Source organism: Pleurodeles waltl, chromosome 8 (assembly GCF_031143425.1).
Source record: "Pleurodeles waltl isolate 20211129_DDA chromosome 8, aPleWal1.hap1.20221129, whole genome shotgun sequence".
NCBI lineage: Eukaryota > Metazoa > Chordata > Amphibia > Caudata > Salamandridae > Pleurodeles > Pleurodeles waltl.
In genome coordinates, this window is record NC_090447.1 from 1,352,008,150 (window position 1) to 1,352,021,981 (window position 13,832).

At 45.6% G+C, this 13,832-nt stretch overlaps 1 protein-coding gene across 2 annotated transcripts in view; it reads right to left on the reverse strand.

Annotated features, from left to right (window-relative positions):
- The window catches only part of DYNC2H1 (dynein cytoplasmic 2 heavy chain 1), a 1,541,159-nt gene that overhangs the window by 758,501 nt on the left and 768,826 nt on the right, over positions 1 to 13,832 (reverse strand). For both annotated transcript variants that reach the window (XM_069202358.1, XM_069202357.1), the window contains exon 56: positions 12,896 to 13,009. In XM_069202358.1, coding sequence (XP_069058459.1) covers positions 12,896 to 13,009 — 114 coding nt within the window. The remainder of the gene's footprint in view (positions 1 to 12,895; positions 13,010 to 13,832) is intronic.

Sequence of the window (13,832 nt, forward strand, 5' to 3'; positions counted from 1 at the left end):
CTGTAACAAAAGGCATGAGCCTTTGAGGCTCACCACCAGGTGTTACAGTTCCTGCAGTGGGAGGTGAAAAGCACCTCCACCCAGCACAGGCTTTGTTCCTGGCCACAGAGTGACAAAGGTACTCTCCCCATGTGGCCAGAAACTCGTCTGGTTGTGGCAGGCTGGCAGAAACTGGTCAGCCTAGCACTAGGAGTTGGACTGGTATTCAGGGGGGGGCTTCTCTAAGATGCCCTCTGGGTGCCAATTGTGGGAACTAAGGTACAGTTTAGGGAAAGATTACTGGTGCTGGGGCCTGGTTAGCAGGGTCCCAGCACACTTTCAATCATAACTGGCATCAACAAAAGGCAAAAAGTCAGGGGGTAACCATGCCAAGGAGACATTTCCTTACAGTAGTTTCCCTACTTTGATTGTAAACTTCTTCATGTTCAAGAGCAAAAGCAAGGGAAGAGAATGTCAGTAACTAGGTCATTTGACTAGACTTTGAGCCGATTAAATGGCAATTTTCTCAGAGCTTCGGTTTGCATAAATTAAAACAATTCAGCCATTTAGATGGCTTGTTTACTTCTGAGCTCAAAGCTATGTCCAACAGACTCTACGGGCTGAGGAGTGGGCACAGAGCGTGTCCAAAGGCTACGTCTTGCACACAGCTTCAGCTGGGGACAGCTCTGTGATGTTATTTAGACAATGAGAGAAAGGGGCAAGGGAGCAGAAAATGGTTAGAGGTGTAAAGAGGCATTTAGGCATGGCTTGGCAGATGGTCTTGCCTCGTGGAATCTGGGATGTGGGTACTGAACACAAGGCAAGCTGAATAAAAAACAAAAAAGCCACCAGACATAGCTTAACACCAAGATGGGCTGGCTGTGTGACCAAGGCATGCCTTCCACAGCTGAAGGCCATTTCCAGTTGTTTTAGAGGCTTAGGGAATATGATATCTCCAAAGGCCAAGCCATGTACCTATATCCCATTGATCACAACCAGCCAAAGCCTGCATCCTCCAGCCTCTGGCAGACAGGTCAGGCTCTGCACTCAGATGTCCCAGGAACAGAACAGCTGAAAGGGGCAAAGTCCACTTGCTACTTTGGCCTAGGACCGATTCATATCAGGACAAAACCTAAGAAATTAACTTTCAACATAAAGATGCACTAACAAACAAGTTACTTACCTTTGGTAATGCATTATCTGGTAGAAACAGGATCTAGCCGTGGATTCTTTACTTTAGATTCTTCCCCAGGCAGGAGACTGGATCTGGAAACCTTTTTCCCCATAGTATGCCTGCGCGTCGGTAGAGGGCGTTGCGTGACTCCATATCAATGTTGTCCACCAAATGTGATGTAAGCAGAGTCCATATAACCTCCTCGCCAACATCAGTTCCTTCTGTGACTATTTTTTGCGCTCAAAACATGGAGCCACACATAGAAACTGCCTATAGAAACAGTGTGCTTCGAACAAAAAGCACCCTTGTGTCAATTAATCACCAAATTCTTAATTCTAGGTGTTGATTTCCATAACAAAATCTTCAGAGACCAAAGAGGACTCAGTTGGCAGATAGGGGAGGACAAGAGGGTCATTAAGGAATCTGCTGCTAGATTCTTTCTCTACCATATAATGTGTTACTGAAGGTAAGTAACTTGTTCATCTGACATAGACATCTAGCTGCAGATTCCTTACTTTAGAACCAGATACCAAAGCATAGTAACCCGGAGGGGGGACTGCGAACTGAGACCTTTGAAAATAGTCTTGAAGTATCACTAAACAGGTCTAGAACAAGAGAAAAGGACCAGCCAATCATAGTAATTAAGGTGAGTAAGAATATAGTCTACAACTTCATAACCTATGGAAGGAACCGCATGTAAATAAAACCATAAAACATGAAAAGCATGGGAATAAGCTCATCCATGTTAGTATGTCAAATGTGTGTCAGAAGTGACCCAACAACACAGAAAATTTCTAACCAGAAAAAACCTGGTCTAGTACAAGGGGAATAGACCATGCATTCATAAGAATGCCTATGAGGAAATACATCCTCGTTAGTAAGAGAAATGTGTAAAGGACCACAGTAATAAAAGTTCATAAAAGCATTAAAGGCATAGAGATAGTATCACCCATGATCAATACCATTAAAAATCTTTCGCTAGAACACAACTGGTCTAGAGAAAAGCAAAAAGCATAATAATGTAAGTGAGGCTTAACATATCTCACAACCTAAGACAACCTAAGACCCGTGGAACCATATATAAGGAGTCATGAACATTCAACAACATGGAAAAACAATGTTAACATGACCAATCGGTGTTAGAGGCAAACTAACAGGATGAATATTAAACTACTCACTCTCCTAAGGGGATGCAAACCCATGCACGAACACCTCATCAATACTGTGGAAAGGACCTCAGCAATTATATCACAAAAAATAAAAGAAAATATGAGTAAAAAGCTCTTCCTATGACCATAGGACAGTATTAGTATTTGGCATATAAATATACTTTTCCCCAGAAAAAGTAGCTAGAGATGATAAAACATCTTCAAGATATTTTATGAGATTATATATATATATATATATATATATATATTTTTTTTTTTAAAGAGGGCCTTGGCAAAGTGGAGGAAACTATGTGAATACATGACTCTTCTACTGAACAAAACTCATCTACACATGAACTAGAAAAGTTGTTAATTATGCAGAAAACTAAATTACAAGATTCGTAAATAAAAATAATCTGTCCGATTTTGTATATTCAGTATTATGACAACTCTTATTAAATGAAAAAAAATGTTGTACTTAGATGAGGCATTAACATTTAAATGCACAACAGACATAAATATCTTCATAAAGAAGAAAAAATACCCCTGAAGAAGGTAAAACCCTTCAAAAAGAAGGAAATCCTTAAATGTAAACACAAATGTGCAGAGTAACTCTTAAGAGACTTTCCTTTTAATGTTATATACAAGAAAATGAACAGAATCTACAGAGAGACCCATGATAGCCTGACATAAGACAGGAAAAAAAAGATAATGTTCAAAGATCATGAACATACAAACGTCTACACCAAAGTGTAGAAAATCAAACAAACTATGATGGCTATCTGATATAAAACCTTTAAGACTAAAACAAAGAAGGTCTTATAGTCCCCAAGATGATCTGATTTCCAATGTATTAAATTTACCAAAAGTAGAAAACTGATACTACCATATCATTGGTAAAGTAGGTAGTACATAACAAATAGTGTAGAACAAAAGCTACCTTTTTTGACAGTTCAAGAAAGACTTAAGAAAAAGACAGCTTTAGTGCTGTATAATCCTTATAAAGAACCCTAAGGTTGCATTACCAACAAGAAGAAGAACTTCTTCACAACGACCCCATTTCTTAAATAATATACTGCCACTCCAATGGAGTTGTTAATAATACAAGTTCCCTATAAGGAATACTCAACCTTATGAATACAAGACCTCACCTTCTGAAGAGGGAGCAAAACTGCCTCCCCCCCCCCATGAAGGTGTAATAGCTCACAAGCTAAGGAATCCTGAATGTGTAAATATATATAAATGTTCATTGGGCATACAAAACAGTAAACAACATTACCTTTATATCAGAAGAGGAAATAGACAGTTAAGAAGTTGTCATTGCAAAGCCTGAAGTGGAGAACTATCACTTTCACACCACATAATAAAGAATAATAATAAAAGTAGAGTTAAAACATCAGGCATGAAACCTCTTACATCGGGTTCTAGGATAATATCCTAATGCTTTACACTTAAGAACAGCCACTGGGTGCCACCACTGGAACAGATATAGAACAGAAAAAGTCTCTCGACACTTCAAAAGCATGGCTCATCTGCTAGTACAGGAGGTATTTGCTAGACCCAAGGATAGAGAGGAACCAAGCTAATTCGCTGTTCCACCTCTACCGTCACAAAATGCTTTTAGGTGGACTCAGCCTGTGCCCCAAATAAATGGGCACCATCTAAAGGCATGACAATTAATGTGGCTTGACTGCCTCTGAAACTCAGGAGGTGGGTAATCACACACAGCGACGTAGTGCCACTGAAGACGCCATGGCCCGACCCACAGAGGCTGTTGTATCCATACCGCAGCAAATGATTAGTTTAGCTCCCTGCTGGCCTTCTTGAAACATAGGGGCAAGAGTGTCCCTGATATCATCTGGAAGCGTAGTAAAATGTTTGTCAATGAGTCGCACAATGAATGTGAAAAATGACCCAGAAGAACGAGTTACTTACCTTCGGTAACGACTTTTCTGGTGGATACATTAGCTACCTGTGGATTCCTCACCTAATGAATACTCCCATGGCGCCAGCATTTGACGGAAATCTTCTTACTAGTCTCTGCACGTCGACGAGGACGTCACTCTAGCCCACGCGACGCCGTCTGACGTCATACAGGCAATAAGAAGTCCTCGCCGACGTGCCGATGACAGTACCAACATTTTTTACGTGCATGAGAATAATAATAATAACCCAATGCAATGAAAGAGCAAAGCAACATCTCTTAATATTGTAAATCACACAACATTGCAATAAAATAGCTGTAGATTTAATATAACCTTTTTTTTTTTTTTTTTTTAAACAAATAAATATATTCATACATACGAATCATGTATATACCCAATATATATATAGATTTATATATAAATATACACATATATACAAATATCATACATGCAAAATGTATTGCAACTTTGAAGACCAAAAGGAGCACACTCAAGGATTGCTTGGAGAGACCAAAAAGGCAACGGGGAGGCGGGTGGGACCGTGAGGAATCCACAGGTAGCTAATGTATCCACCAGAAAAGTCGTTACCGAAGGTAAGTAACTCGTTCTTCTGATGGATACAACTACCTGTGGATTCCTCACCTAATGAATAGAGTCCCAAAGCAGTACCACGCCCGGCGGTGGGTGCCTAAATGGTCAAACCAAGAAATCCTGCAGCACTGACCGTGCAAAATGACCGTCCCTTCTGACCTCAGAGTCCAAACAGTAATGTTTCACAAAAGTGTGAAGGGACGACCAAGTTGCGGCCTTGCAGATGTCAACCACAGGAACACCCCTGGCCAAGGCCGAAGAGGCCGACTTAGCTCTGGTGGAGTGAGCTCTAATGCCCTCAGGCGGATCCTTCTTTGCCAAAGAGTAACAGATTTTAATGCAAAGAACAACCCACCTGGAGAGTGTTCTCTTGTGGACTGCCTTTCCTCTCCTCTTGCCCACGTATCCGACAAACAGCTGATCCTCCAGCCTGATATCCTTCATTCTGTCGATATAGAAGCTCAACGCCCTTTTTGGGTCCAGGCGATGTAGTCTTTCTTCCTCCTTTGAAGGATGAGGCGGAGGATAAAACGTGGACAAAGTGATTGTCTGAGCCAAATGGAAGGGTGAAACAACCTTCGGAAGGAAAGCAGCCTTGGTCCTCAACACCACCTTATCCCCATAAAACGTTATATAAGGGGGTTTAACCGATAAGGCCTGCAACTCACTCACTCTCCTTGCAGATGTTATAGCTACCAGGAATACTGTTTTAATAACCAAATACCTTAAGGGGCAAGAATGCATAGGCTCAAAAGGGGACCCCATAAGGAAAGTCAGGACCAAGGACAAATCCCATTGAGGCATAACGAATGGTTTTGGAGGATATTGATTCAGAAGACCTTTCAAGAATCTGAGAACAATAGGGGATTTAAATAACGATGGTTGGTCTGGAAGACAAATGAAGGCTGACAAGGCCGACAAATAACCCTTAATGGTAGCTACTGCACAACCTTTCTGCGCTAGAGACAGTGCAAAAGACAAAACATGTGACAGATGAGCATGTAAGGGATCAATCTGTCTCTCTCCACACCACATAACAAATTTAGACCACCTATTAGCGTAGATAGATTTAGTGGAGTGTCGCCTGGCCGCTAAGATAACATCCACTACATCAGGCGGGAGAGAGAAGGAACTCAGGTTGCCCCGTTCAATCTCCAAGCATGTAGGTGCAGACTCTGGAGGTTGGGGTGTAAAACCTGCCCCTGCGACTGCGAGAGGAGGTCTGCCCTGAGAGGGAGACGGAGCGGAGGGCACAGTGAGAGTTGGAGAAGGTCGGAGTACCATACCCTCCTTGGCCAATCCGGAGCTATTAAGATGACTTGGGCCCGGTCTTGGCGAATTTTCCTCAACACTCGAGGAATCAAGGGTATGGGGGGAAACGCGTAAAGCAACTGGTCGCACCAGGTTATCTGAAACGCGTCTCCCAACGCTCCCTGCATCGGATACTGGAGGCTGCAGAATAACGGGCAATGCGCGTTCTCCCGAGTGGCAAACAGATCTATCCGAGGAAACCCCCACATCTGGAAGATTAAACAGACTTGATCTGGATGGAGACGCCACTCGTAGTCTGCCGAGAATTGGCGACTGAGACTGTCCGCACGTACATTCAAGACCCCGGCCAGATGATTTGCCACCAAGCAAATCTGATGGTCCTTTGCCCAGGACCATAGCCGAAGAGCTTCTCTGCAGAGAAGGTACGACCCTACTCCTCCCTGTTTGTTTATGTACCACATCGTGGTAGTATTGTCCGTCAGGACCTGTACCGACTGACCACGAAGGGATGGGAGGAAGGCCTTGAGAGCCAAACGTACAGCCCGTAACTCCAACAGATTGATATGAAACACCTGTTCCTCTGGAGACCAAAGCCCTTTGATCTCCAGATCCCCCAGATGAGCTCCCCATCCTAGGGTGGAGGCATCCGTTATTACCGTGGCCACTGGTGGCGACTGCGCGAACGGCTTCCCCTGTGAAAGATTGTTGCCCGCAATCCACCACTTCAATTCCACAGCAGCATCTCTGGAGATCTTGACAGTACCTTCTAAATCTCCCTTGTGTTGAGACCACTGCCTTCGGAGGCACCACTGAAGAGCCCTCATGTGCCAGCGAGCATGCGTGACCAACAGAATGCAGGAGGCGAACAGACCGAGCAGACGAAGGACCTTGAGGACTGGAACTACCGCTCCATTTCGAAACATTGGAACCAATTCCTGAATATCTTGAATCCGCTGAGGCGGAGGAAAGGCTCGACTCAATGTTGTATCCAGTACTGCCCCTATGAACAGGAGGCGCTGAGAGGGCTCCAGGTGAGATTTGGGCACGTTCACCGAAAAGCCCAGGTCGAACAACAACTGGGTTGTTGACTGCAGATGATGCGACACAAGCTCCGGGGACTTGGCTTTGATCAACCAGTCGTCCAAGTAAGGGAATACTGCTATCCCCCTCCTTCTGAGCTCCGCCGCAACCACTGACATCACCTTTGTGAAGACTCGAGGTGCTGAAGTAAGACCAAACGGGAGGACCGCAAACTGATAGTGCTGCGACCCTACCACAAACCGGAGATACTTCCTGTGCGACTTGAGTATCGGGATATGAAAGTAAGCATCCTGCAAGTCGACAGACACCATCCAATCTTCCTCGTTCAACGCCAAAAGCACCTGTGCTAGGGTCAGCATCTTGAACTTTTCCTGTTTGAGGAACCAATTCAAGATCCTCAGATCCAGGATTGGTCTCAACTGACCATCCTTTTTGGGAATCAGGAAGTATCTTGAGTAACAACCTCGACCCTTTTCCTGCTCTGGGACCAACTCTACCGCGCCCTTTGAAAGGAGGACTTGAACCTCCTGTTCTAGCAACAGGAGGTGTTCTTCTGAACAATAAGATGGGCGGGGCGGGATGAGGGGCGGGAACTCCCGAAAGGGAAGGGCGTAGCCTTTTCCCACAATGCCGAGAACCCAAGTGTCCGTTGTGATAGACTTCCACTTGTGGAGAAAACGCTGTAATCTTCCCCCTACAGGAGAGGAGTGAGTGGGAAACGGTGGAAGCCTAAGGCTGCTTCCCCTGCTGCACCCCTCCAGAGGACGAGGAAGAGGCAGAGTGCTGTTGAGAGGCTCCTCTGGTACGGACCCCACCCCTCCCCCTCCCTCTAAATGACCTATAGGGGAGGGAAGAGGCGGGTTGCTGGAACCTCCCCCGAAAGGAAGAGGAATAAGAGCCACGCCCAAATCCCCGAAACCTCCTGAAAATTCTAGAAGAGGCAGAGGAAGAAGGAGCTTGCAGTCCTAACGATTTGGCTGTGGCTCTGCTCTCCTTAAATCGTTCCAAGGCTGAATCTGCCTTGGCTCCAAACAGTCTGTCCCCATCAAACGGGAGGTCCAGCAGGGTCGACTGCACATCCGCAGAGAACCCTGAGTTTCGGAGCCAGGCCTGTCTTCTTGCCACCACAGCCGTGCCCATCGCCCTGGCCACCGAGTCGGTCGTGTCCAGCCCAGACTGGATAATCTGGGTCGCGGCAGCCTGGGCGTCCGAGACCACATCCAAAAGACCCTGGGGAAGCTCCGTGAATGAAGACGAAATATCATCCATCAGCGCATGGATGTACCTCCCCAGAATGCACGTGGCGTTGGTGGCCTTCAACGCCAAACTGCATGACGAAAATATTTTCTTGGACTGCGCATCCAGTTTCTTGGAGTCTCTGTCTCCAGGCACCGTCGGGAAGGAACCAGGCGCTGACTTTGAGGAACAGGAGGCTTGCACCACCAAGCTCTCCGGCGTAGGGTGTCTAGAGAGAAAGCCAGGGTCAGATGGTGCAGCTCGATACCTCCTGGCCACAGCCCTATGAACGGCCGAGGAAGACACCGGCTTCTTCCACACCTCCAACACCGGATCCAGCAAAGCCTCATTAAATGGCAAGAGAGGCTCAGCTGCAGCAGAGGCCGGATGCAATACCTCTGTCAGCAAATTCTGCTTTGCCTCTGCCACCGGCAAAGGCAGGTCCAAAAAGCTCGCTGCCTTCCTCACCACAGCATGAAAGGAAGCAGCCTCCTCCGTATATTCCCCTGGAGATGAAAGGTCCCACTCAGGGGAAGTGTCCAGCCCACTGGCTGTATCCAGACCATGCAGTCCGTCTCCAGAGTCCTCAATCTCTCCCTCCTCTAGGACTCGCTGGTACTCTTGCTCTTCTAAAAGACGGAGAGCACGCCTCCTCGAATGAAGTCTCTCCTCGATACGCGGAGTCGACATGGCCTCCGCCGACGTCGAAGAACGGCGCCGATCTCCAGAAGCATCTGACGCCGCGTCCGGCGCCACAGGCAGCTTCGGCGCCGAGGCAGGAGCCGATGGACCAACCGGAGTCACAGGGCAAAATCCTGACTTCGACGGAGGGGCAACCTCCGGGGCCGAAACATCCGAAGCCACTGGAGCGGCCACCGACGCCGGCACCGGCGCCGAGCCCACATTCCCAAAAGGGAGAAAGGGCATAAAGGGTGCCGGCCGAAGAGGCGCAGGATCACCCAACGAAAAGGCCAAGGGCCCCGAAGGACCAGCCGGAGCAGCTCCTGGAGCCATCTGCTGAAAGATGGTATACATCGCATTAAGAAACGCGGTACTATCGGCTCCAGGAGTGGGAAAAGCCGGATACTGGGGTGCCTGGATCGAGGGCGACCCCGACGCCAGCCTCGACGTCTGCGACGCCGGAGAAAACACAAGAGGCTGCACCACCTCAATCACTGACGCCTGACCAGGTGAAGTCGGTGACGCCGGAGAGGGCAACGGCGTCGATGGATGCGGCGTGACCGTGGGGCTGACCTCCCAAGTCCTCCGACGCCGAGCCGAAGGTGACCTCGAACAAGACTCCTTGCTGGAGTGGCGTCGTGAGTCTCTACGGCGCCGGGAGTCTCGATGACGCCGGTGAGACCTTGGCGAAGAAGACTTCTTATGATGTTTCTCCTTCTTCTTTGACTTTGCCATGAATAACTTGGCCTCGCGCTCTTTGAGGGCCTTCGGATTCATGTGTTGACATGAATCGCAAGTCGAGACGTCGTGGTCGGAGCTCAAACACCATAGACAGTCGGAGTGAGGATCTGTAACTGACATCTTGCCCCCACACTCTCGACAGGGCTTGAAACCCGACTTCCTCTGAGACATTGTTACCGCAGAGAAGACTACGCAGCAGACAATACACTGTAACCACGAAGGTAACAGTAACTCCCTCGAAGATAACCGTTTCGAATGCACGGAAAAAAGGGAACTGTCATCGGCACGTCGGCGAGGACTTCTTATTGCCTGTATGACGTCAGACGGCGTCGCGTGGGCTAGAGTGACGTCCTCGTCGACGTGCAGAGACTAGTAAGAAGATTTCCGTCAAATGCTGGCGCCATGGGAGTATTCATTAGGTGAGGAATCCACAGGTAGTTGTATCCATCAGAACACAAGATATATTCAAAGAATGTAAGGCAGAACTCGTGGAGGAACAAAATATGCCTTCCACAAACATCTAGACTCCTGGAATCTCTATCAGATGGGACAAGTGGTAGAGCCTCAATATTATGGGAGGCTAAATAAGCCTGTACCATCAAACTACAGTGAGTAGGATGTCTAATTAAACAAGCCAGATCAACCGGCCTGGTCGGTGAGTATGAGATATCGCCTCATCATACAGGGCTTCACTATAAGGAAGTACGGGCTCAACTCCCATTTGTCCTTGATGGACAACATCAATGAAAGGATCCGAGGACAATTACACAAAAGGAAGTGTCAAATCCAAAATCACAGCAACCCCTCTCAGTAGAATCCAAACCACTAGCCGTAGCTAGGTCAGCTATCCAGCTGTTCACTAAAAGAAGCTGCTCCACCTGTGAAATGTGTGGTATATCCATAGCTTATTCACCATGTCCCTCAGAAGCACAAACATGAGGGGACTCCCCAGAATGTGGAGGATGGTAAGGGATAACTGACATGACTGGCGCTGTACCCGGCATCGAGCGGCACAGAGAAGGCAAATCCTTGACATCGATGTTGACTTCAGATAGGGAAAGGGATGCAAGGTCGATTGGCGCTGCCAGCCGAGTCAGCTGATCAGATACCGGCACTGAAGGTATGAACCCCGAAGGGCTGTGCACTGGCACCATAACTGCTTTGTCAACTGAAGCCAGAGGTCTAACTGAAGCTAAAAGCGAGCCCGCCGGCATAGACACAGTCAAGACGTCTTACCTCCTTGGGGCCCACAGGCACTCCAGGGGAAGGTGATTAACCAAAAATTCATATGAAGGGAATTGTAGAATTTACGCATCTGGGTCATAGTCGCCCTGGGAAAGGGCAGGAAATGCGGGGCAGAGTCAGGCCTCGACTCCTCAGCCAAGAAATGGTGAGAGGCCGAATGCAGGGAAGTCTGTAACTTTCATGGCTCTGACCACTTACGTCAGGATCGATGGAGAAGGACGTCTATGAGAAAGACTACTTAACCGTAACAAGACTTCGGTACGAGAAGGAAACCGTGACCAACAGGGATGGCTCCCACATCTGTGCCGCTAGAAGCTTCATTCGGTGCTCCCGCAGAGCCTACGGAGTAGGCCGAAAACAGTCTAATCAACTGTTACCGGATCTGCATTCCAAGTGCAGAAAATAAGGAACTGACATCGACAAGGGGGTTATATGGACAGCACTGGCATGTCACATCTGGTAGACGATGTCGACACTGAGTCGGGTGACGTCCTCTACCGACGCGCAGATGTACTATGGGGGTAAAAATTTCACGCCTGGGGAAGATTCTAAAGTAAGGAATCTGCGGTTAGATGTCTCTGTCAGATAATTCTTACATACGCAAACAAGGAATGTGTTTCTGCTTTCCCACAAACAGATGTGTAAAATACCAAATATTTGTAGCCTTAATGAAGTCATTAATTATGTCACTAATTATGTTATGTCATTCATGATGCATTGGTGAGGTCATCTCTGACATCATTTGTATGGGGCCATAAGCAGTGCACTGGAACAATTATGACTGAGTAACTTAATAAGGTGTATAAATAACCATACATGCCTCTTAACATTTTTCATTGACTATATATCATATATGGAGATGCTTAACATGTTTTCATATTAACAGCACATTGCGAGTAATGTAATATTTGTGGCATTGGAAAACAACATGGAGAGGCAGTGGCTCATGCGGAGGAAAGCACTGAGTGGAAATAATGCCCCTCCCAGACCTCAAAATGGGAATTCATGCTCTTTCACCTTTGAATGCTCTAAAACAAATGTATTTATTCAAAATACCAATTGGTCAAACAGTGCAGCACAAGCCAATCTCATTACAAAGTCTTTGTGAGTACTGCCCTTGTTGACCTCTGCAAAGAGATTGTAACATGTAATATTTAAGGAGGCAACCAATAAACTCTCAGATTACCTATTTCGGACTATTCTAATAACAAAGAATTTGATCCTTGATCTGTGCTAATAAATAGAAAGATGTTTATTAGTACCTGGTCCAAACAATATATTTTATTGATTTACATTGTTTTCACTCAAAGACATATTACTTTGTGAATATGGTAAATTTATTTAAAATACAGCATAATAATGTCTAAAGCGATGAATTATGGTGAACTATGTCTGAAATTCCTCATTTTTTGTAAGCTTCACAATCCATAAATTGCATAATAGCCATACAAGCCAAAATCCGTACATCAAATACAATACTCATGATTTCACCCACAATGGGGCATATCGTAAATAACATAAATGAACACACATGCCATTTGATGAGGCCATTACCATTATGGATACATAATGGTTTCTTTGTTTGGGTATTTGTTGATTTTTAGTGATACAGTCAGGCCCCCCGCCCCAACCCAACCCAATGTTCAAGCAGAGGTGGTGGACACAATTGGCCAACTTCAGCAAGCATTAGAACAGCAACAACAGACTCTATCCAGACTTAAAAGGAGCTAATGTCATTCTTTGCGGTAATGCTATGAATAGTGCCAAAATCAAGTTTAGCACCTGGGACATTTCTAGAGATGAAGAGTCTGTGGAAATAGGTATCCAATGGAAAAGATTAACTTGTATCTCTTTATACTTACCTGAACCTCTTTCAGCTCGTCTTCAATTTTTGCTTTTCGCTCTCCAATCTTTAAGACTTCTTCTGCTATCTTCTGTTTTATTTTTTCCATTTCTGTTTTTTGATCACTTGCATTCTGAGACAAAGATAATATATTGAAAAACGATCTTCTATTTATATTTTTGAAACATAACATTATTTATTCAAAGGCGAAAGCAAACTCTCTTTAAATATTATTTGAAAAAAAATGTACAATGCGTATTGCAAGCATAAACACTGGACATAAACGTCTATTTCTATGAGGTTTGCCATGACTTTTAGTTATCCGTGCAGTTCACAGCTCAACACCAAAGTAGGAGCCATCACTACCACAGTATTAGGCAAAAGCAGAATGCTTGCTTGCAAAACTGTACAGGCAAAGGTGATTCAGGCAATGAGAGAATATGCTAGAAGTTGGGTCTCTAGTTGGCAGAGGTATTCACCCTGTCCAAGTAGGTTCTACAATCCTAGTCAGGGTAAGTCACAACACAGCCCAAATTACCCTGTGCTCACCTTCTGGTAACTTGGCACAGAGTAGGCAGGCTTAACTTAGAAGGCAATGTGTAAAGTATTTGTGCATTAACTCATACAGTAACACAGTGAAAACACCACAAAACTACACCACACAGGCGTTGAAAAATAGATAATATTTATCTGAATAAAATAAGATCAAACCGACATAAATCCAATATGCACAACTCGAGATATCACTTTTTAAAGGTTAAAATGAGTCTCATTCCTTAAGAATCAGTGGTTACATCTTTGTAACACACAGTACCTGGGATGTGTAAAAAAAAAAAAAAAAAAAGCTCGGGGGCCGCAGAGGAGGATATGCATTGAAAAATAAGGCGCTGCGTTGGATATTCCGGTGCGCACAGACGATGCATCGTTTCTTTCCACGCTGCAAGGTAATACATTGA